This window comes from Tasmannia lanceolata, unplaced genomic scaffold, assembly GCF_043159265.1.
Source record: "Tasmannia lanceolata isolate RefF3 unplaced genomic scaffold, GAP_Taslan_0.1 ptg000054l, whole genome shotgun sequence".
Classification (NCBI taxonomy): domain Eukaryota; kingdom Viridiplantae; phylum Streptophyta; class Magnoliopsida; order Canellales; family Winteraceae; genus Tasmannia; species Tasmannia lanceolata.
This window is the reverse complement of record NW_027518731.1, coordinates 1,318,011-1,342,897: the sequence shown is the minus strand read 5'-3', so window position 1 is coordinate 1,342,897 and position 24,887 is coordinate 1,318,011. Positions and strand designations below refer to the sequence as shown.

At 38.2% G+C, this 24,887-nt stretch overlaps 2 protein-coding genes across 3 annotated transcripts; both read right to left on the bottom strand.

The window, feature by feature from the left end:
- Positions 1-876: 876 nt before the first annotated feature.
- LOC143864679 (large ribosomal subunit protein uL3y) lies at positions 877-12,160 on the bottom strand. Of its 2 annotated transcripts, none has more exons than XM_077375425.1 (6): positions 12,006-12,160; positions 9,863-9,970; positions 3,521-3,631; positions 3,072-3,376; positions 1,825-2,234; positions 877-1,329 (listed from the first exon to the last, which is right to left on the bottom strand). In XM_077375425.1, the coding sequence occupies exons 2-6, from the start codon at positions 9,945-9,947 to the stop codon at positions 1,071-1,073; spliced, it is 1,170 nt and encodes a 389-aa protein (XP_077231540.1). In that variant the 5' UTR covers positions 9,948-9,970; positions 12,006-12,160; the 3' UTR covers positions 877-1,070. The 2 variants fall into 2 exon arrangements, with proteins under 2 accessions (XP_077231540.1, XP_077231541.1); XM_077375426.1 differs by having other exon boundaries at positions 9,863-9,978; positions 12,006-12,090.
- A 5,599-nt stretch (positions 12,161-17,759) lies between these two features.
- On the bottom strand, positions 17,760-23,437 carry LOC143864859 (uncharacterized). Its single transcript, XM_077375723.1, has 2 exons — positions 20,521-23,437; positions 17,760-18,509 (listed from the first exon to the last, which is right to left on the bottom strand). Exons 1-2 carry the CDS (start codon positions 23,087-23,089, stop codon positions 18,091-18,093), a joined length of 2,988 nt encoding a protein of 995 aa, XP_077231838.1. The 5' UTR covers positions 23,090-23,437; the 3' UTR covers positions 17,760-18,090.
- Positions 23,438-24,887: the final 1,450 nt, after the last annotated feature.

The window sequence follows — 24,887 nt, the reverse complement described above, 5'->3', positions numbered from 1 at the left end:
GTAACCATCCTATCAAAATATACCACTGAGCATCAGGGGTATTTGGTCTTTTACAAGGTAATTTTCATCTTTTCAAATTTTGGTCTTCTACCAGTCAAAAATTCTCTATTGGGCATGTGAGAACAAAATCCTTCAAATGCATGCTTATGAATTGGGTGTGATTGAATCTCCACCTGACTCATGTGAACTTTTGTGGAGGTACGATGTCAGAGGCCAATTCGTTGTGGGAGATGGACCGAGCCACAAAGGTGCCAAGAGTATAAGACACACACCCACAATACATTCAACCATGCAAGTACATAGAAAATAGTGGATCCCACTTTTTTGAACAATCAAAACCTTTCATTTGTTTGGCCCCCGACTTAGATAGGTTGTGCCCAAAAAAAAATCAAAGCCACATGGTCTCTTACGTGAAACTATAAACAATTTAGGCATATTTAAATGTGCCTGAGTTTTTTTCCTACTTTCACCCAACATGTCACCTTCTTCACGAAATATTTCGAAAGGACTCATTCAGCCGACCCCAACTAGTTTGGGACAAAGGCTTTGTTGAGTTGAGTTGAGTCCTAAAAGTACACGTATATATTTTTCTTTTTCTTTTTTCTTTGATGCCCAGGTTTTTTGTTTTCCCCTCAATTTGGAGAAAATTTAAACCTGGGAATAAGAAAATCTCTGAAAAATGAGTTTTACAAACAATGGAAAACTCATTCCAAGAAAAAAGATTTCCGGGAATATAGAATACATGCATCTAAACATGCCCTTTAGCTTTTCTTTAGAGAATCCTACAGAAGGTTTCAGTAGCCGGTCATATCTGAAACCTCAACTTCTGACATAACATTAGCATTCTGCAAATCTTTAAACTAGTAATTATCAAGGTTTAAGCAAATATAACTTTGTTCTTCAAAGTAGAGCCAGTTCATGAGAAACCTCCAACTTTAAAAATACTACAAACCAAACAAACAAAATTTCGAAACTTGGAGCAAAAACCAATCTAAAGAGTATCTACCAAAAACAGAGAGAATAAAAAGTTCTAGCAGAAAATTATAAGCTTAGATGACTCACACATTGTCTCACGCCTTGACCCGTCCGTAGTGCTTGGCCTTCTCTTCTAGGGTCTGGAAGCGGCCATGGCCGAACTTGGAGGAGGTGTCAATGAACTTAAGCTTGATTTCCTCCATGGCCAACCGAGAGGTCTGCTTCAACAGTGACTGCCTCAAGGTGACGACTCGCTTCTTTGGGCCAACACAGCAGCCCTTGATCAGAAGATAATCATCCTTCACAACTCCGTAGTGAGGAAAGCCACCCATCGGAGTAATGTCCTTCTCGGTCCTAAACATCATTGGTTGAAAAACAGCAGTAAGGGTTAGCAGAAATAATCAATATGTAAGATAATGGTATCCTGAGCAAATCTAGGTAAAGAATGTTCTTTTGTTGCAGAGCTTAAGGGTCCCTTTGGGAAAGGAAACTAACATATATGTAATTTAGTATAAGTATTAATTTACTGACTCAATTTGAGGAGAAAATTGGGAGTGAGCAAATTGCCACAAGGGAGAAACTTCAAAACATCTAGATAAACGTTTCAATCAAGAGAAGTCATATTCTAAGTGTACAATGGTTTTGATCATTTTTTTCCGGATCGTGCAATGGTTTTGATCATTGGGTATCAGGAGGGAAAATCACAAAATTTAACCAATAGGTACGAAGCAAACAGAAACTCATAGTATTCTATTGTCAGCCACACATATAAGATGATTGGGAAGAGAATCGGCCGGTGATAATAATAAATAAATAAATAAAGAGGAAATTCAATGTAAGAATCCTAACCTGTCATAATCTGTGATGGCTGTATGAGATTCTTGCCCTGCTTTTCCAAGCTTGTAAACCTTTTTGTTCATCTCAGTCCGATGGTGGTAACCATTTTGCCCGGCCCTGGCAACCGTGAATGAAACCCTAGCCGGATGCCAAGCACCAATGCAAGCTACCTTACGGAGGCCCCGATGGGTCTTGCGCGGGAGACGAGTGACACCCCAACGAGTCACCACACCTTCATATCCCTTGCCCTTGGTTACTCCAATGATGTCAATCATCTCATCCTTCTGAAATACGGCATCCACAGGAATTTGCTTCTCGAAAAATCCATAAGCATAGTCTACCTTGTGAGCAATATCTCCACCATTCACCTGGATCTCCATGAGGTGAGCCTTCTTCTGTTTCAGGCCCTTCATCTTTCTAATCTGCAAAAGAAGAATCCAAGAGGTTTTCCGTCACAAATATCGTTCTCAGGAATTTCTTGGCAAGGGATAATCTCGGGATATATTAAATTTGTTTTTATTTTTTTCGGGTTTATATCGGAAAAAAAAGATAAAAATAAAATTATTTAAAAAATATATAAATATATAAATTTAAGAAAAATATAAATAAAAACAACGTGATATTTTATGATTAAAATGAAAATATCACTACGTTTTTAAAATCTCATGATTATTTTGGGATTTTGTCGTTTTATAAAAATGTTGGGGTAAAAATGCAATATTTTCAAAATAACGGAGATATTTCTGATGTCAAAGGGTATCCAAGCAGATTGTTATGTTCAATGACAGACCCGACCCCATAAAGGTCTTTATAAAAAGTTCTAATGGGTTAAAAAGTGAAGGGCAGATTTGGGTCTGAGCATGATATCACAATTTAATACATGGGATTTCAATTCATGTACAAGTAGCGGAAAAAACAGAAGAAGAGGAAGCATGAATTGGCCTATATATTACACCTCCCACCTCCTATTTTTCTCTACAACAATCAAAGGTGTAAAAACAAGAAGCGAAAGCATAAGAAGTTCAACTCAATTTCCAAACTGAGGAATTATTTCTGCACAATTCTCATTGCCGAGAACGCAGGTTTGGTTCCTTAACAGATTTGGATTAGGTTTGACATAGATTTCATGGTTTTGTATCTTTAGGCATTTAACTAATAATGAAGAAATAAATTACAGACCACATAAGATAATGCAAGGATATAGAAGCTTCATAAATGCCATTAAAAAAAACAAGAAGAAGAAGCTGCATAAAAATTACCTGAGTATGGGCCAAAACACGAATGACGGACGAATACTTTTTCATCTTCTCCAGCTGTGCCTGAATATCCTTTTTCCCCTCTTCAGACTCGTACTTCTTTGAGTAGTTGGTAAAGGCTTTCTTCTTTGACTTGCCCCAGTACTTATAAAATCTTCTCTTCACCTCCTCACTGAGATGCTGAGCCCAAACAGTGTTCAAAGAACGAAGTCCACGAGGTGTCTTTATATAACCGACAACTCCAACAACAACCATTGGCGGTGTTTCTATAACTGTTACTGCCTCACATGTTTCTTTCTTATGGAGCTCTAAACAAAGAAAATTTCACTTAAAAAGAATACAGGGATAACTCATAAAGAAAGCCTTTCATCAGATTCACAATGAAGTAGTGTTTCCAGCTTGAAAAAGGAAAAGAAAAGAAAATTATGGATATTTATATGAAAGTAAATTACTTGATCCTGGTTTGTCAACTTCTCTGACAATATGAGTCATCCCAGCCTTGTATCCTAGAAATGCAGTCAGCCTACAAGGTTTAGTTGGATCATCCCTCGGAAAGGATTTCACTGCATCAACCCATTGAGCAAACAGAATAATCAGAAACAAAAAGTAGCATTGCCAACCAAACAATTAACTGTATAAGTAAACTTATTTAAGCCAAGTTGGGTCACTCAGATACATTGTTAACAGACATGCTGGCTTTAAGCTCATTCAGTGCATCAAAGAGCAGTTCAATAATTGCATAAATTTAGAAAATCATAAAACGGAATGCTAAAATTAAGTGCGCCCTTGCCAAAACACAGCTGTAAGGGCGCCCCATTGCATAAAGAGCTGAAGTGACTAAAAACTTATTTAAGCCAAGTTGGGTCACTCAGATACATTGTTAACAGACATGTTGGCTTTAAGTTCATTCAGTGAATCAAAGAGCAGTTCAATAATTGCATACATTTAGAAAATCTTAAAATGAGAATGCCAAAATTAAGTGCGCCCTTGCCAAACACAGCTGCAAGGGCGCCCCATTGCATCCACGCAACCAAATACAATTATTATGACACTGAAAAACACAAAAGTTATACAAAATTGTGGTGGCAGTTGTGAGCATACATACGTAAATCAAACTATTGGTTATTCTATCTACTTGCATAGAATACAAAAAACCAAGTCTTAATTCCTAAGCAAGCAACCAAAGGGCAATGTAGGGCGTGTTCGGCAACGCTTCTCCAGTATCTCCTATAGAATCGAGAGGAAACAGACATACGGATCCATAGAAGCGGATTGCGGAAGCGACGTGAAGTCGCTCCGCAGAATCTACTCAATTAACCGTGAAAAATGACGAGTGATGGAAACGGACTCTCGTGGGTTGCCCTTCCGAACAAGATTCTCGAAATATAGAGTTGCTTTAGTAGGTCCCAAAAACCTACAAAATAGGTAGAATCCATTTTTTTAAGTTGTTTGCCGAACACGCGCCCCGTAGGTGTCTCGATCATTATCTTGCTAAACTTGAGCGAGTAGATCTCTACCCTCCTTGTTTTAGGCAAGGTTTCTTCCACGTCCCTAAGGCAAGTTTTATTGATGTTCTCCATAGATATCTCACCCCAGATGGAGTCTCTAAAACAAGTTCGAAGTTTCTCCTTGGGTAAATGGTGGCAGTAAAAACTTAGACATTTCTGTCTGACTCTAGGACCTTGTTACTCTCTAAAGGCGACATTATCCCCAATAAACATTCCCCAGGACCAAAGCAACAATGTTAGACCTAAAATGCCCAAAATATGCAGGATTATAACCTTGCTTACAAGGGCATTCAAATTGACTTCTAATCCGCCTTCAAGAGGTTCATCATTATCCAAAAAACAAAAGGAAAAAATGGTATCAATTTGCACATTTTTAAGGCCACTGACATCTGCACATCCATTTTTTGATAATGGGATGAATAACCTTGTTTTACATTTTCTTAACAGTTGTCAAAAGCTATTACAATTCCCAAAAAGCTCTCTGCAACCAATTAGAGAAGTGTAAAATAACATGGTCATGCAATCAGTCCCCTTTTTTTAATTTTTTGAATGGTTAATGGTACTAAAGTTAATCAAACCAAACAGAACAACACAAAAAGATCAAAACTAAAAGAAAACAGTAGCAAGCTAGAAGCAATATGGGAAGAGAAAGCACAAATATCCTCGGAGAGATGATCTCAAGTCAAAATTCCATCTATGTCAACACACTCAAAGGAGCACGCAGATCTGTATCACTGTTGATAGATCGACAGACATGCCAAATTTCCATGTTGTGTCACTCAATCACATCAAGAATCTCCTCAATAGCATTCATGGATCTTCAAAGATAGCAAACCCCATCTCTGACAAGCGTGACAACTAAGTCTCCCCCTCAATGACTCAATGATAAGGTGTTCCAACTAAGTCCGATCTACAAGGCAGATTGCATAAAAAGGCGCCTGAACCTCCACCTCGTTAGAATCTTTCTCATCTATAGGTCTTCGAAATGCCACTTTAACCTCTCTTTGTGCTCCTAAGAAGACCCATTGGGCCGGGATTGCCAAGACCCAAACCGCCAAAGTCCAACTTCAAAACCCAGGAGGAAAGTTCTAACTAGGACAAGGACACTCCTTACTACATCTGCTCATCTGAATCTCCTCCCAAGAAATTAAAAGAAGTCGCAGAGTACAGTGTTTCAGTACCGTGTACTGAAATAAACAGCATTCGAGGTAACATTGGACTGGATGACATGTTTGAGGACTATTCAGGATGGGAATTGTCCAGGAAAAGTCTATAATCGAAGGGTTTAATGGAAAGATGGGAATGTTGGTTTTATTAGGGACTGGTCTGGATTATAGGAGCGGGAATAGCATGGCAGCGTATGTCTAAGAAGGGTTCTTGAATCTGTAAGAGACAAAAGGGACTGGTTCTAGGGTTTTGATGGGGTAAGGTAGTGGGGGAATAGGAGGAGGAGAAAAGTGTGTGTGTTGGGGGGGGGGGGGGGGGGGGGGGGGGTCACGGATAAGATGCAGGTTAAGGAGCTGCAGATGTGGTTTTAGAACAGTTCTTGAAAATAGGCAGGTCAATGACTGTTCAACAAATAACAGGTAAAGGGGTGGCGCATTCATGGCTAATGGGAGGCTGGTTTGGAAGCTAGGATTTGGTGTTCTTGAACAGGAATTAAAGGCTTTAGGTGCAGGGATCAGAAAATAATAAATCTCTCAAAAAGTCAACGTAAATAACGTAAATGGCTAACATGATCATATGCAATTGCAAAGATGCGCGAGAAGTAGCCTCGGCGAAAGTTGCTAGCAAATCCCTATATAAACAACAAAAATCATAAAAAACAGGAAAAAAATGGGTGACCCGCGGGTCCACCCGACCAGTAGGGGTGGGGTCAGGGTCCACACTTCGTGACCCGTAAATTTTTCCGGGTCATTTTGACCCGCCCCGTTTGACCCGGACACGTACGGGTCGGGTCAAACCAGGCCCGACCCACCCGTTTGCTAGGTCAAACTGGGCCCTCTTGGTTCAGTTAATAACTTTTAAGTGAATTAAAATATATGTGGTCCCCCTTGTCTTTTCTTTGGAATGGTGAAAGATTTATTAAAATAAGGGCAGAGCCTGAGCAACCTGGGCGGTCAAATATCAATGCACAACAATGGATCGAAAAACAAACAACATCAAGGTCGGAGAAAGTCAAAGATTTCTAGCTTTTCCCGCTGACATGCTTGAAAGAAATTGATGATCCATCTACCTAGGTCCTGAATCTCATCTATCCAATGAGAGAACCAAAATGGGTGAGAAGATGACCCCTTGAGCCATCTAATGACATTGAGACAGTCGCTTTCAATGATCAGATGGTCATAGATATTTGGATCAATGAGATGGAAGTCCTTGGAGTGCCGCTCTAACCTCCGTCTCATTAGTCCACCGACCCCGACAAGCCCGAGAAAGCTAAAGATGTAACTCCTTGCTCATCCCTCAATAATCCTCCTACTCATGCAGGCCCTAGATTCCCCAAGCTTGAACCATCAAAATTCAGCTTCACCTTTCCTAACTTCGGAGGTAGGCCCCGGATTCCCCAAGCTTGAATTGTCAACATTTAGCTTCAGCTTTTCTAACTCCAGAGGGGCCCACTCACTATTGATAGGTTGAACCTGCTAAACACGTGAGCATACATCTCTCCACCCATGCCATAGAGCATAGGTCGGTACAAACCTAAACTTTAGGAGAGATTTACCCCATGTGACGGTAAGAGCACGGTCCCACTTGTCATGTGTGACTTAATAATAAAGGCCAACATGCAATTACAATAAAGCAGGCAAATGCCTCCCAACGGCTAGAGAATCTTACACATAGACCCTCATCCAACTAGAACTGGCAAACGGGTGGGCCGGGTCAAAATGACCCGGAAAAATTTATGAGTGACGAAGTGTGGACCCGGACCCCACCCGCACGGTCCGGGTGGATCCGCTGGTCACCCTTTTTTCCTGTTTTTTATTATTTTTGTTGTTTATATAGGGATTTGCTAGCAACCTTCGCCGAGGCTACTTCTCGCGCATCTTTGCAATTGCATATAATCGTGTTAGCCATTTACGTTATTTACATTGACTTTTTTAGAGATTTACGGAAAAATGGCAACAAAGTAGAAAAACTACGGTATTTTTTTTGAAAGAATGTACTAAAATATGACAATTACGGAAAAAACTACGAAGAAAATGCAAAAAAAGTATAACAATTACGGAAAAAATGCCAAAATAAAACCTGTTTCGCTTCTCTACAGGCACCCACGGGTCCACCCGAACCGGCCCAATTTTCACGGCTGGGTGGGGACCAGCGGGTCATTTTCAAACGGGTCACAAAGGAGTGACTCGGACCCTGAAAAATACAGGCGGGCCGGGTAGACCCGCGGGTCTGGGTCACTTCTTGCCAGCCTCGTATCTTGGATTCCTATCACCCCCGGTCCCCAAAAAAAAAAACTCCATAACCGTATTTAACGTCAATGAAACTTTTCCATATACAATCTTCACCTCCTCCAAATCTCTAAATCCATTTCTTGTGCAAAGCCTTATTCGTCATTTTAAACCTTAATACTACCAAGAGCTCCCTCCTTTTTAGGCTTGCAGACTTCATTCCAACGTACGAAATATTATTTCCTGCTATTCTATTTATTATTCCATAGGAAATTTCGTTGGATCTACTCAATTCTTGTGTTTGGAAGGGAATGTCAATTCTAAGGTGGTGCAAAAATGGAGCCCTCCTCCTGGTTGGTTGAAGCTTAACTTTGATGGCTCGAGTTTTGGTAATCCAGGGCCGGCAGGTATTGGTGGGCTATTTTGTAATTCCAGTGGGGCGTCTCTTTGGGCCTTTTCTAATCCGTTGGGTGTGTGTGATTCCAGTGAAGCTGAGATTAGAGCGGCTTTTGAAGGTATTAAAAAAATTGCTAGGGAGGTTTTGGATAATACTATTGTGGAAGGTGATTCTTTGAATGTGGTTAGATGGCTTCGGGGGTCTGCGGTGCCGCCTTGGAGATTCTGGTCTTTCTTTGATGAGATCCATGATATTGTTGAGGGCTCATCTATTGCTTTTGCTCATGTTCGTAGATCCGCAAATGGCGAGGCGGATTCTTTAGCTAGAGATGGTGTTGTCAGTGCGGCATTGGAGTTTTTTTATTATCTGCCCCCCTGAGGCTTTTGTATTTTTGAGTTTTTTTGTTTTTCTTGTTGTTTTTCTCTGGGTGACCTTCTTGGTGTTCCCTTTTCTTTCTTATATATGTTGATTACCTCTTCAAAAAAAAAATCATGCAGGGTAATGAAATAATGACACGAAGCAAATGGGGAGACTTGCAAGGACTTCCTTGATAAGGGTAATTCTGCCCCATGAGGAAAACAACCTTTTTTTCAAGGGATAATCAGGTGCAAATATTTCAAGCCTTAATACTTGTTGGCCCATTAAATAAGATGAGGAGCATGTATACACCGTATTATACATAATATGAAGGCTTAAAAACATAACAAGATTACATAAAATGCACATTTAGATTAAGCAAAATGCATACAGCACATAATTATATAGACATGATCACACAAAATTTCCACATATAGGACCCATATTTGGATTTTACATATGAACTAGTACCCAGTGTCTGTTAAACAAAGACATGGCCTTTTCATGTCAAAAAATAAAGGTTCCAAAAATTTGCATCCATTTTGTTCATATTTCATAGGTTGATGCATGAGGCAAAAGAAACCAATTTAGTAAAAAACACATTGAACAATTACAGGAAACAAAGAACAACAATTTATGTGTGTTTCATGGAATGTATAGAAGAAAATTAATCACATCAAATGTCAACAAAGCCAAAACACCTAGGAATATTTTTCTTTTCGTTCGTGAAAATACAAATAGGATTTGGAAAAGGGCTCCGAAGTGTTCTTAACAATAAACAATAGTTAAAAAGTGACTTCACAAAACCGCTTACCTCAAAAAGGATAGACAATGGGGATGAGGAAACAAAAGAATAATTTGAAATATAAAATAAAAAGCACAGATACACAGGAGACAAATAAATGTAATTCATGTTAAAGAAACAAACTTCACCCCACAAACGATTACAACATTGAATCACACTTGCATCATCAATTAAATGCGAAAAAAAAAAGCTTGAGCAGCAATGTATAAGGGTTCATAAGCATCAATGAGTAAAACAAAGAAACAAAAAAAAAAAGTGCAGATTTCTAAGCAACAGTTTCAATTAAATCTATCACAAAATAAGGAATTTGAATCTAAAAAACAAGAAGAGACCTTTTCCCCTGTGGCGAGAGGCCCTTTTTCTGGGCAAAAACCCTAGAGAGCCATGTCTTGGATGCTCAAACTTGCGATGAGACATTCTTCCTTCCTCCTACTTCCTCTCTGTAATGCTAATGGCTCAACATCTTAGATCTTCTATTTTATTTGAAAGTTACAATATTTAAGATTCCAATATCCAAAATCGATACTGAGTTGAATAAATTTACAAGAAAAAAGTGTTGAAATCAGTTGTAAAAATTCATACTTAATCAAGAACTCTCCCAAACAAAACTCGATTGGCGAAAACAAGTCAGTGATTTGAATATATGAGTCTCTTTTGACAAGGGTGGAGGTCAAACAATTTTTTAAATGACCTAATAGATACAAAATTGTGTCCCTATGATTGGCCTTGTGTGCTATTAAATATCAGTCGAAAAATCAAAGAAATTTTCAAAATTCCGTGAAAGCAAATTACTAAATCAGAATACAGGTTCGTCAAGAGTGGTATAAATCAAAATAATGTACACAATAATATTCAGACCAGTATTTAGATAGATGTTTCTCTACCAATATTTATAGGAAAAAATTCAAAAAATAAGGATTTTTCTAAGACAAAGAAAAGCCCTTGTCGAGTAACATATAAGGGAAAAAAAAAAGCAACGCCTTTTTTCAACAAGCGATTTTGTAAATTAAAACAGCAAGCCAAATCAAAACTTTCGAGATGCAGATAATTGAGACCTGCACTGGGCTTTAAATAACCTCGCAACAAGGCCTTTTTTCAAATTTTGCTAAAAGAATCTCATTTCCAGATAAACAGAATCTCCAACCCTAAGGCCCTGTTTGTTTCAGATTATGACAACCGATGGTGAGCCCCGGTACTGATTATTGGACTGAAAATAATCGGTTCTGGGGTTCACCATTGGTTTTCATAATCTCAAACGAAAAGGGCCTAAGTCAAGGTCTCTCTAGTCTAGTCAACAGTTTGATTTATGAAATTACAGAAACACCCACAACTGGAAAACATAATTACTGTTCTTGCTTTCTTATTTCTTGGCTATAGAAAGAGACCAAAATGCTCCACGACCAAAGGCCCATGGCATAATAACAAATACCAAATCTCGGGCTCTCTGGTGTTTCTTCCCAAATACCCACATTGGGGTTTTGGCAAAAAAGCCCTTCTGAGAATTGAGCCTTGATTTTCTCTCCACATTGTTTTCGAGAGGACATTTTGGTCATTGCCAAAAGAACAGCATACATAAACAGATGCTTTCATAGGTGGGGGTATTTTGCAATTCCATGCAAAATCATAAATACATTGGTAGCAGAAATGACAAAAAAAGCCCATTCCAAACTACACTAACCAGCAGATACAGCAAGATTGTTGAAATGATAAATCAAAATTAAATTTTGGTCATTGCGGGAGAAATGTAATCTCAGACCCTGTTTGGATTGCAGGAATTTTTGGGAAAAGTTTGGAAACAAAAAATATTTCTAAAATTTCCCACTTTTTTACCCACAAAAAAATATAACTCAAATAAGACATATTCAATTTTCACATAGAGGGACCTTCGATATATGATAATATCCCTCTAAATTAACCATAATCATATAATTTCCCTCTAAATTATGGACAGAAAAATCCCCCCCCCCCCCCCCAAGAAACAAAATGAACAAAAATCTTACGATCTATGAAAAAAACACTTGAAAAAAACAAAAACAAATATCGAGTTAGTTTATCGGAAAACAAATAAAATACAAAGGAACAAAAATCTTACGATCTATGACCAAAAAAAAAAAAAAATTGAGAAAAAAAGAAGAAACAAGTATCTAGTTAGTTTATTGAAAACAAATAAAATACAAAAGAGCAGAAAAAAGTGAGCTAAAATCTTACGATCTATGATAAAAAAAAAACACTTGAGAAAAAAAAACAAATATCTAAAACAAATAAGAAGCAAACGAACAGAAAAAAAAGAACAAAAATCAGATATTCTCCATGAAGAAACTCGTTCATTGAAAAAACTTAGAAAGGAAAAAAGGAAAAAAAAAAAAACAGAAATCAAATGTTGGTAGATTACATAGTTGTAAGCACTAAGCACTAGACTGAAATCTAAGCAAAGGAATGATAGAAATTAAGAAAATAAATGAATCACGATATTACCTGCGAGTCGGAAAGGGAGAAGTTAGGGTTAGGGTTAGAGAAATGAAATGCGGTAAGAAGCTCCGCGGCGCGTTTTGCCTTTTATAGAACCCTAGATTTGATGTTCCGGGCCTTAGGGTTTGGGATTGGACGGTGCAGATTAAAAATTGACAGGAAATCTTACCCGTCCAGTTGGCATAGGTGCACCGTGGATAATTATATGATGGGTGGCCATATAAACCCGTATTTTTCAACGTGTACTGTACGGTCCCACTCCATAGGATGATCCAAACCGTCAATTCATTTGGCCACAAGTTGTGCCCCTAAAATCATTTTCATAAGATGATCCTAACCCTCCGATCTATAGAAGTTTCCATAATGCGCAGTCTCGCTATGGATCAGAGGGTTAGGATCATCCGATCATCTTATGGGATGTTATTTTTGGGGCACAACCTATTTACATTGTGGTTTAACAAAATATCATTGTTTTACTCCTCAAAACCCTAGGACCATGTTTAGCTGCAATGGAAACGAAATACAGAGGGCGTGTTTGGTTACTGTATTTTTTCCCTCATACTATGAGAGAGGGATGTACACGAGAGGGACTTAGTAAGAAAGGTTTAAAATTTCGGTTTCTGAACCGGTTTCGGACCTTGAAATTTCGGTCGAAATCTGGTACAAAACCAGAAACTATTATTTTATTCAATATTAAACTTCGGTGAAATATTAGATTAATATTTAAAAAAAAAATTTGGGTCAAATTTCAGAAAAAACGAAATTTCGACCAAAATTCCGAAATTTCGATCGAAATAAATGACCGTTTCGGTTTTCATCGATTTCGATGTCGGTCAATTTAAAACCATGTTAGTAAGTAAAGGGTAAGAAAAGCCAGAAAAAAAAAAAACAGAGCGAAAGCAAAAATGTCCACACGGAGTATGTTTATTTTTTCCTTATATTTTAGCCACTTGTCAACCCCTACTCATTCGTGCTCTCTAGTCTCTCACCGCACCAATCCTACCTCTCGCCCACCACTAAGGGTACGTTTGTTTACCATGAATTTTTTTTTCTTGAAATATTAGGATGCGTTCTTTAACGTTTTTTGGGAATATTTGTTCGGAATTTTCGCTCCACAGGAAGAAAAGCACGAGAATGTTGTTCTTTTGACTATCCTAATATACGAATAAAAGATTTATCCTAATTTTAGTTCATTTTGTTCAGTTAATTGGTGAAATAACCATGGTTTTAAATTTCGGATTTCGGTGGAGACTGTTACTGAAATTTTCCGAAACTCCGGATTTCGTCCTTTACCAAATTTCGGCCGAAATTTCGAGAAAATGCCTATTTTATTAAAAAAAAAAGTGTTACAAAATTTCGGAAATTCGGTCTGGAAGTTCGAACCAAATTACCAAATTTCGGTGGGGTCCGAAACGGTTACGGAAACCGAAATTTTAAACCATGGAAATAACAACTCATTTTCATTTCGGTATTTTGTTATGTTAGGGATTTTATAGGTATAACTTATTTCTGATTTTAGCAGGTGGAAATCATAATCCTTTTTCCCTTAAAAAATAATCTTTAGTTGAAACAATGCTGTTCATTTCATTTGTACTTTCTCTAAAAATCATCTTTCTTTTTCATCGCATAAAATATTTTTATTCAAAAAAAACCACCAATTCAACTTTTGTAATCCATTTGAGTTGTGAAAAATAGCAGAACAGTGTCGGTAAAAAGATTATGTTGTGGCAAGAATGGGTATAGAAGGTGACAAGGGAGGCGAAGAATATGCACCCCACTAATTGTTGGGTATATAATATAACCCTAATTATGTTCTAATATAAGCCCACATGGATAATGGACCGGTGTAGTGGGCCTACATGGGCTAGAGCCCATTTACTTGTTATAAGCTTAGTGTATCTCTATATATAGGGGCAGGAGGCATCAAGTCTAGGTATTCCAAACTAGATACCTAGGGTGTATTGCTTCAAGCAATCCTTGCTTGATCTAACACTAATTTGGTGTGAGCTAATGAGTTGAGGCTTGCACATGACCGTGTGGCAACTTTAGCATGGTGATGTGTTTTGGGGAGAGTTAAGTTTAGCAGTTACACTTCAAGTGTTGGAACTTTACTCTTCAAGTTCTAAGTGTAGGAGGAAGTGAATTAGATTCATGAGAGTCCGAACTTGCTGACTTACAGGTAATTGTCTCTTTTTTTGAAGGTTGATTATTATCTCTATTTGATGCAGGCAGATTGGTGAAGATCCTCTAGAAGTACATTCCAATTCCTTTGACAGTGGTAGCTTTTTTTTTTCTGATTGATACAGTGGTAGCTGTGCTTAAAAGACAAGCATGTAATTCAGTGTTATGTCTACAATTCAATTCAGGTGGGGTTTGGAAAATTTCCTAATGTGGACTGGTATTAGCAAACTAAAAACAAGCACCCTTGACTGTTTGGATATATAGCTCAAGTGATAAAATTGTCTAACAATCTTCTCACTCCACTTTCTGAAAATTTGAAGAAAAAAAAAAGTCTTGCTATGCCATGCGAATTGGGAAGAGGAGTCAATGTGAACCTTCAATGAATTAGTACTCAGGTTTCCAGGCAACAATGGTAACAATTCGAAACTTGTAAATTTAGCCAAATTGAATATCACCCACAAGCATTCAATTAAGAACTAGATCTCGTGAACTCATATTGGTGATGAAGGGGACTCCCATGCGGCAAGCAGGGCTGTAATTCCTTTTTGGCTGGGACAAGTCTACATCCCTATTCCATAGGTTGAACCTTAAAGAGGCTAGCATTCTTAAAGCAATTATGTTTCTGGCATAGAACCCACAATTTAGTATTTTGGAATCAATGACAAGAGAACATAATTCTATTAAAAAAGGTAGGAAAAATAATTCATAGAAATGAGTTAAGAAACGTGATTTTAGTTCTAGAAACACTCCAAATAATAAGAATTGATTATGGCTTTCAGAATGAGAATCAAGAGAATGGTTAAAGAATGCAACCTTAGCTTACGCAATGGTGAAGGACGATAGAAGAGGGATAGATACTTGAGGGACTGAGTTACGATAGATAAATAAGAGCCTGAAAGATTAGGAAACAAAAAACTCTACTCAAAATAGCATCCCCTGTAATTACAACATCGGCCTACATTGCTCGCTAGTGTAGTTTTTCTTTGATTGCTTTTGTTCATTTGTGTTACTTTCACGTACGTAGTAGGGTACTTTCATTAGACTAGTTTGGTGAGTACTTTTACGTCCTTTTACTTCCCTAGGAGTAGTTTGGTTATTTTGGCCATGTAGTAGTTCTTGGTCTCTTGTCATTAGTAGGGGTAGATGGCATAGATAGGTCATTTACTTTGTTAAATTGGCTATAAATAGCTCATTTTCCCTCCATCTGTAACAGCCTAGTTTGAATTTGAAATAAAATCTAGGAATTAGATCTAAAGTTTGGGTTTTGGAGGGACATTTACAGGTTGAGCTGAAATTTCTTCTAGAATTCTCTTTTGTTTTCTTGTGGAATGAAGAATTAAAGGCTTGAATTTTAGCTTTTTTTTCTGTATTCTTCTCGTCCCTAACCTTGCAGTTTTTAAGGATCACAGAAATCTTACATCTGCTTGTAAGATTCATTGAGTTTCCTGAAGAATTCATCAAGAAGAACACTGAAGTGCAAAATCTGTCCCAAATTTTGAAGTTGCTGGAATTTTTCAAAGCTACCGCGCATTTCTGTGGCATCATGGGGCCTGCGACATGCTTGGGTTTGGTTAGAGAGAGAGGGCCCAACATACCAAACACGAGGTGTAAAATGGTGGCCCCCACCCATGCTCTGGATGGGTGTAAAAAGATGGGCCTCACCTTACCAAAGCATATGTGGTAAAATGATGGGCCCAACTCAAGCTATACACAATGCGTAAAAACTCAAAAACAGGGGTATCTTAGTAATTCAGTCAAACTCAAAGCCCCAATCATAAACTCAAAAACTAATCCCCATAAGATAATGGTAAGATAATATAGTACACTCCCTTATTTCATCCATGGGGGAAATAGAATTGAAGAACATGTATATGGGCAATAAGGGTGTCAATTTTGGCTCGGGCTCGGAGGCTCGCTCGAGCTCGGCTCGAATCCTTAACGAGCCGAGCCGAGCCTAATTTAGGCCAGGCTCGGCTCGACTCATTAAGGCTCGTTAAGAATTTAATATATTTAAATATATATATTATATATTAATTTATACATTAAAAGGGTTGTCCAGGGAGTGAAAGTGGGGGGGGGGGGGGAATATGTCACTTCATTTTTGGAACCCCATTTGTTACTAGGACCAACCCCCATAGTGTAAAAAAAAGTAGTCAAACTAGTAGGGCTGTCCAGGGAAGATGAGGGGTGTGAACATAATATAACCCGAGCTCGGTAAGGCTCGCGAGCCTGACCGAGCCGAGCCTGGTTTGAGCCCGAGCCGAGCCGAGCCTGGCCAAGCTCGGCTCGGCTCGTTTACACCCCTAATGGGCAAAATGACATTCAACCATGAGCATCAAAGAAAGAACAGTACCTGTGTTGAAACTTCAGGCACAATCGAGCATTTTGGAAGTGCCCTGGCCATGATGGCCCCCCCCTTTAAGGCTCCATCATCGAATTCAAGTCCCAAAAAACTGACCCTACATGTTAAAGTGCGGGTCATAATGACCAAATAGAATCTATAGTAATAATTCTATAAATCTATTGTTTAGGAAAATGATATCAGCGCAACCATGTTTTAATAATTGCACAGATCCAGCTTGTTTTTTTTCTTGTAATAACCTTTTGACAGCTCTTTAAATAGTACAAGGCAAGATTTGTTAGGGCACATATCAAATCATGGTTGTGCTGATATCATTTCCCATTATTTAATATACAAAATTTATTTGTAGTGGCATTTGCACACTCGGATGTGCTAATTCAGACACCCAATCATGTTCATCTTTCAGGTTGCATTGGGTAGCCGCTGCCGACAAGTTTGTAAACCTACTGCATGCTATGCTCAAGTGAATTCTCTTGAGCCAAACCTGTGTTTGTGATTGGGCTGTGCTTGGGTTTGAAATTTTAGACATGGGCTTTGATCAAGTATGTCTATACTCGAGTAAACCTGGCCCAACTTGCACCCCATATATTGCACTTAGGCAATGGAAATGATCACTTTTTTACTTTTGCCAGTTTGTATGCTGGCCCATCATAGTTTAAATGAATAGTCATCTTGGTTAATTGTTTCAACAATCATTACAAGTATTTGTGTGAATGGAAGAAAGAGGAGAAATGTGGTCATGAATATGAATAAAAAAAACATTGCCAATTAGATATGGACCTTTTCCATCATGATTTTGGGCTATTACCCTCTGCACTTGGTGGCCCAGTAGATCAATGATCCTGCATAGTATCCCTAGTAGGGCAATAAATTAATTTCTCTGTCTACCTATAAAGTTTGTCATAATAAAACAACTGTGTTAAATTAATAAATTCTCTGTTTCTGACCATCTATGCACCAGGCCATTTGTGTGGCTAATAGAGGCTACATGGTGAAAACTACTTTAAATTTGTCTTGTAGAATGTCCTTTTCTTTTCTTTTTTTAATGTTGGAGCATTGACTTTTTCTTCTCTCAAATGTCAAGTCCAACACCTTGGTGCCCACATCTCCATGCATTTTTAAAAAAATCTTATGAGGAAGGAGCAAAAGGTTGAAGGATCACAAGAAAGCCTTTCCGAGCATGGCATTTGGGTTAAGCTAAAAAGTGTCACATGACAAAAAGAAACCACCAAGAGGGATTTTGGTGTCACAATAAACATGAAAAGTATGCCAATACACAAGTCACAATACATACTCAACTGTAGCAAAAAAAAAATACAAAAAAGCAATTGATATAAAATAAAAATATGATATGAAATATAATACAAAGAGCAAACATGAACCCATTAGGTGTGGTTGCTCTCTATCTAAGTTTATGGGGTGCCTTGTTATTCCTACAACTCTTGAAGCAAGGAGGCTTGAACTTTGCGAATTGCAAGGCTATATGAAATCAACCCTGCTTAGAACATGATTAGTAACTAATCTTTGATGGAATTGGAATTCAAGCCCTCAGATCAAGAGATCAGGAGGAACTTTAAGGCCATCCTTGTCTTTATCGGGGTTCTTCGATTGCTTTTGATGGGGGAAAGAGGAGGAAGAACGAGTTTGGGAGTTGTGTCGGGGGAACTCCGAGAGCATTTGCACCACCTCCCTCATTGCCGGCCTCTCGACACTGTTCTCCTGAACACATAACATGGAAATGAAGAAAACATGCATCGCCTCATCTTCGGGGGGTGTGGTGAGCCTTGGATCGAGAATTTGGATAACTTGATCTTTTCGACAATTGGTCATCCTCTTGGTCCATTGAACGATATCCACCCCGTCGCCAAACTCTCCCACTGGGCGACGCCCAGTGATGAGCTCCAGAAGAACCACCCCAAAGCTATACACATCACTTTTCTCGTCCACTCTAAGGGTATAAGCATACTCTGCAATGAGAGAGAAAAGAAGTAAAACTTAGAATGCTTTTAATCTTGCTCACTGCTGAAAACAAAATAGCTTATAATCTTATGCATACATGGTTTAGAAGTCAAATAGGTTTTTTTTCAAATAAAGCTAGTATTTTGGTCACTCTACATTAGTACATTTATCATGGGCATTTTACTTCTAACTAATCAAAGATTAAAAAAAAACTGAATCCAAGGGTGTTTAGCTGATTATCTAAAGACTACTGATGCTCGCACCACCATCTTTTGATAATTGCACCAACTCATCTTGTCTTTTGTTATTTAATCAGCTTTTATTACAATGCCCAACAAGCACTCAGAAGCCAATTAGAAAAGAAAAGGTGAGTTCGTGCAACTATCAAAACATGGTAGAGCCAATATCATTAGTCTTATATGAATTCCAGTGCTTTTAATAGTAATTCTTATGAAATTAGGGGCCTTATTGTCATTTAAAACTTCTAGTGTATATTCCAAAATTCCAATCCCGATAATTATACGGCATAAGTTAGTTATAATAATAAGGTGCGCTTTTCTCATTTTCCAAGAAAAAATTCACACAAGGACCCAAATATACGCCTAATATTAGGAAAATCTGCGTGCCGGTTTTCTCTTTCACGAAACTCTAGACTGTTACATAAACCTCAATGTCAGATTTATGTGTCAGGTAACAGTCAGATTCTGATATCGGAAGGCCGATGCCTGCACGGAAACAAGAGACAAAAGGCTCGTGTCAACATGCCTTTTGTTTCGGTCGATAAGACTAGAGATCCCAAAATAACCCTAGACCAACCCGAGGGTCGGGTTCGGGTTCGAGTTTGGTTGCCCGAGGCCGCAACCCTAACCCAAGTCAAAATTTAATCGGGTTGGAAAGCCAATTCTAACCCGACCCAACACGAGGAAAAGCCAACCAGAGCTGAAATGCATTTCCAGGGAAGCTGTATATAAGCTAACACCAAGTGAAAGACAGTTTTAAAAAAGAGGGAAGAAGTTATATGGCCTTTGTGCTCTGATACACATGGCTATGCGCAAGAAATTCAGTGTATGCACTGCTCATGTCCTGGGTGAGCCCCACCACCTTCGGGAATGTAGGGTCCTCACCAATGATGATTGTACCATGGTGATGGTGTATATAAGTGTTTAAAAACTCCAAGTCGTCCAAGGTTAAAAAAAAAAGAAAAAGTAGTCAACTTGGACTAGGAGTCAATGATTGACACAACTTTTTATTAACTCAGGTGAATCAAAAGAGTTTTTGATTGATGAGTTTGTAGGGTAAAATTTAGACTCGAATAAGAACTCGACAAGGGAGTTTTTGATCGAGCGGATGATTGACTCGGGGAGTTTTTAAACAGTGATGTACATACTGTATAGAAGATCACAAATGTTTAAAAAAAAATAGCAGTGAGCCACAATTTTAAAAATTTCCCCACGTCATCATCGACGAGTATTTTAAAACGTAGAAGCAGGTCAAAATGTGACTGAAGAAATCCAAGTTGATTCGGCACGACACGTTTGAGTACTCGGATGACATGGTTATAATTTGGGAGACTCAAAGGAGTTTTTATGGACTTTGTAGGGCAAAACGCGGAACGCGGCCAAAGTAAAAGAGAGTCCACTCGGGGGAGGTCACGATACGCGGGAGAGTTTCATAACTATATCATGGACCACCCTGAGTTGACTCCCTTTTACCTTAGACGCTTTCTTTTCTAGGTCTCTTTTTCCCTACAAACTCAATCAAAACTCCTTCCTTACTCCTGAGTTATGATTGTGTTTGTGTCAACCGAGTACTCATTGTGCTTGACATGCATCGTGCCGAGTTGACTAGGATTTGCTTTGGCCGCATTTTGAAACACTAATATTACTAGCAGAGAATTATATATATATATATATATATATATATATATATATATATATATATATATATATATATATATATAGAGAGAGAGAGAGAGAGAGAGAGAGAGAGAGAGAGAGAGAGAGAGAGTTTCACACATACCTGGTGCGATATAGCCATAGGAACCGGCAATTCCCGACATGTTCTGGGATGCGCCGCCATCTCTCAAGAACTTGGCCAGTCCAAAATCAGCAACATGGGCTTCAAAGCTTGAATTGAGCAGAATGTTGTTAGACTTGACATCTCTATGAAGAATTAAAGGAGAACAATCATGGTGCAAATAACATAGACCTTTGGCAGCTTCCATGGCTATCTTATACCTCAAATCCCACCCCAAAAACCCACCCTTCTTCCCATGTAAAGCTTCCCCCAAACTCCCATTTCTCATATACTCATAAACCAACAAATTCATCTGAGAATTTGAGCAGAAAGCCAACAATCTCACTATATTCCTGTGCCTTATATTACCAAGTGTTTGAATTTCAGCCCTAAACCCATGATCATGACTATTGTTTCCAAATCCAAGCAATTTTTTGACAGCAATCTCTTCACCATTTGGCATTTTTCCAACATAAACAACGCCAGCTCCTCCCCTTCCAATCTCATTACAATCTTTCATACATTCGAGCACGTCGGAGATTGTGAAATTCAGCTTCTGAAATGTGGTTAACTTCCAAGAATCTGGATTGGATTTCTTGAAAGATTTTGCTTTGATAAATCCCACAATTGCGAGAAATAGAAAGGAAACAAGTAGTCCTAAGATCAGCCTGAAATTGAGAGGGACTCTTTTGGATGGGACTAAAATTGTAGTCAAATTACATGGGTTGTTGAGGACATGGCCACAGAGTCTTGGGTTACCAGCGAAGGATGAGACATTGAAGTAAGCAAACTGGCCGGATTCCGGCAGCTTCCCGGAGAGATCATTGAATGAGAAATCAGCAACTGTAAGGCTTTTCATGATACCAATTGATTTGGGAATGGTTTGGCTAAGGTGATTCCTTGATAAATTCAAGTAGTTCAGTATATGAATTTCTGCAATCTCAAATGGAATAGGCCCAGTGAGGTTGTTTTCGCTGAGGTCTAGATATGTGAGATGAGAGCATTTCCCAATTTCAGTTGGGATTTGATCAGAAAAACGGTTACGGCTTAGATCAAGCTTTAGTACTTGACTCAGTTCACCGATTGAGGGTGGGATTGGGCCAGAGAATTGGTTTTCGCTTAGCGAAAGAATTTGGAGGGATGAAAAATTTGAAACTGAAGATGGGAGAGGGCCAGATAAGAGATTGTTTGATAGGTTCAATTGAGCCAATTTAGTTGGACTTAAACTAGTCCTTTTGTTCTCTGAGAAAGTTCCTGATAGATAGTTGTTTTGTAGCTCCACTAAATATAGCTGAGGCAAGTAGAGAAAACCATTAGGAATGCTTCCGTTCAAATAGTTCTCCCCCAATCTAACTTTTGCAAGACTCAAACATGTCCCAAAGCTCTCTGGGATTGAACCAAAGAGGAAATTTTTGAAGAGAATAAGCGTCCTAAGACGATTCGAAGAACAAAGGCCTAGAGGGATTGTACCAGTGAGCTTGTTTGAGGACAAATCAAGCAACTGAAGCTTTCCATTTATGCCTAGTTTTTGAGGTATCACACCAGTGAAATTGTTCATCCATAGCCCCAACGTTTCCAGATTGGGTAACTCAGAAACGAAATCTGGTATCGATCCACGTAATCTGTTCATGAAGAGATTGAACAGACTAAGCTCTTTGAGTTTGATGAACTCATATGGGATCTCTCCAGTAAGTGCATTGTTTGAAAGATCAAGTGATACTAATCTTGTTAGGTTCCCTAACTGTTTAGGGATCGGACCTGATAAAAGATTCGTCTGTAAAAAAAGCGTGTCAAGCAACCATGAGTTGCCTAATTGGTGAGGGATTCGCCCGTCTAGTCCACAGCTAGAAAGGTCTAGATGAACTAAGTTGAGCAAATTTCCAAGTTCTATTGGGATCCCACCTTCAAAAACATTGTAATAACCCAAATAAAGCTGATTTAAGTTTGTGAGATTGCCCAACTCACCTGGAATTGTTCCGCGAAGATCGTTTCCCGCGAGTGATAAATACTCCAAGCCAACTAATTCTCCATATCCAGTTGGGATTTTTCCATAGAAAAAGTTCCCTCCAAAGTCAAGATATTTGATTTTCTTCAAGCCCAAAATCCCCAAAGGAAGAAGAGCTGAAAAATTGTTGTTGTAAGCATCAAACATCTCCAAATTCATCAAACTTGAGTAGTCCCAATCCAAGCCACCTTCGAACTGATTGTTTGAGATCTTTAGAAATTTCAAATGAGTTAAGTTGGCTATCTCAATCTCACCTGAAAAATCATTCCCTGCCAGAGAGAGGTTGACTAGTCGATCTAGTCTAGAAATTGCCAGTGAAACTGAACCAGAGAGATTCAAATTTGATAAATCAATGGCCACAACCCGGTCTAGTTCGCATCGGATTCCGACCCATGAGCAAACTGAGCTTGGATTCGACAAATCCCAACCGTTCAATGTTGGATCAGAGGATTGAAATCCTTGTTTCAGTGAAGCTAAAACTTCAGCATCACTGATCAGAGAAGAGGAATTACAAATACCCACAAGACAAAACAGAGTAAACAGAGTAAGAACAGAGAATGACACCATTTTTTTTCCAAGTCTTTTCAAGTGGAGACTGGTTATTGTGAATTGGGTTCGGAGGAATTTGCGTTGAGAGCGAATTTATTAAGAAAGGATGGAAAGGGAAGAGGAATCTGAGAAACTTTAGATGAGTAAACTCTTAAGAAATCAAGCTATCTTCAAGGGGAAGCTTTCACATGCAAGGAATAGAACAAACCTTCCCCTTTTTTTTCCTTTTGCATGAATAGGAATTTTTGTTTTCGCCTTGTCTTTGTTTTGTGAAGAGAAGATAGGAAGGTGTGAGTTTTTGCTATCTGGCTTGGTAGATTCTTGAGCTTCTTTAGCTTAAGAAAAAGGAATGCAGGACAGCATGTATTTTAAAATCCTCAAGGAAAAAAGAGAACGTTGGGTTGCAAAAATTTAAAGATGAGATTAGTAGGGAAAATGTAAAGTGATTCTGGTCTTTATTGTAATGACAATAATGCCCTTATCTTTAAAAACAACGGTTCTCTTCACTTTCCTTATGAAAAATGTCCTTCTGAAATTTATGAAAAGACAATAATAACCTTCAACTTCTCTATTGAGAGAGAGAGAGAGAGAGAGAGAGAGAGAGAGAGAGCCCTAATCTTCTTGGTACTTGTGCTATCCATTTGATGGCTATTGATCCAAATGCTACGATTGTCCAATACCTTGCAGATATGGATGAAGAGGGGAGTTCTGTAATAAACAGCAATTCAGGGATATTTTTGTCATTTTAAGTTTTTCTTTTTTGTACAAATTTATGAAAAGCATGGTGGTTTATGTTCTGTTTTTCTAGAACTTTCACCTTTTACTTTCCTTGTTTGGATGGATTAATGCAAAGTACTAGCATAAGTTTTCATCTTTATCTTAAAACTCATCATATTTAGGAGTACCATATTTTCATATATGGTGAATCTTATCAAGAATAGCATATTTATAATAATTAATAATAAGGTAAAAAGCCATGCCATGCATACATGCTAGAAATTTCGTGTATTTGATTTTATTACTAATAGATACTTGCATGGAGATTTCTTGTTCTTCTTCTTCTCTTTATTTTCAGGTTCAGTCCCTAGAGAAAATTAAAACAAAGAGATGGGTTTCTTTTTTCTTCCTTTTTATTTAATTCTAGGCTCAGTTCTTTTTTTTTTTGAAGAATTCTAGGCTCAGTTCTTAGAGAAACTTAAAACAAAGAGATGTGTTTCTTTCTTATTGTTTCTTTACTTTTAGGTTCAGCTCTTAAGGAAAATTAAAACAAAGAGATGGGCTTTTTCTTCTTCATGTTATTTCTATAATTTTAGGTTCAGTTTCTTAGAGGAAATTAAAACAAAGATATGGTTTTCTTGAGCTCAAGCAGAACTTGAACTAGCATCCATGCATAAATTACATACATGTGGATGCTTGCAGTCTTGCATGCATCCCAATGTACATACAGTTATCATGTATGATCAGAAGGAAAAGCGATTACAATTATATTTTTATCTTTTCTTAGAAATAAGCAATGGATGGCTATGATTTTGCATGATGGTATAATACAATATAATAATATTCTAATGTGGATATGTTCCATGGAAGGGAATCATAGAAGCTTTTTTTTCTCCTCTACCTTTATTCCTTCTCCTTCCTTGCCCTACATAGATGGGACCAACTATCTATGTAATGTGTATGTGTGCTTTTAAGGGGAATAGTCTTAAAGGGAGGGCTGAAAAGAAAAGAAGACTATGTGGTTTGATCTCCCACTTGAAAAAAATATCCATGACCCCTCTTCACATGGGAAAGCATGCTCTTGTATGAACTTGAATAG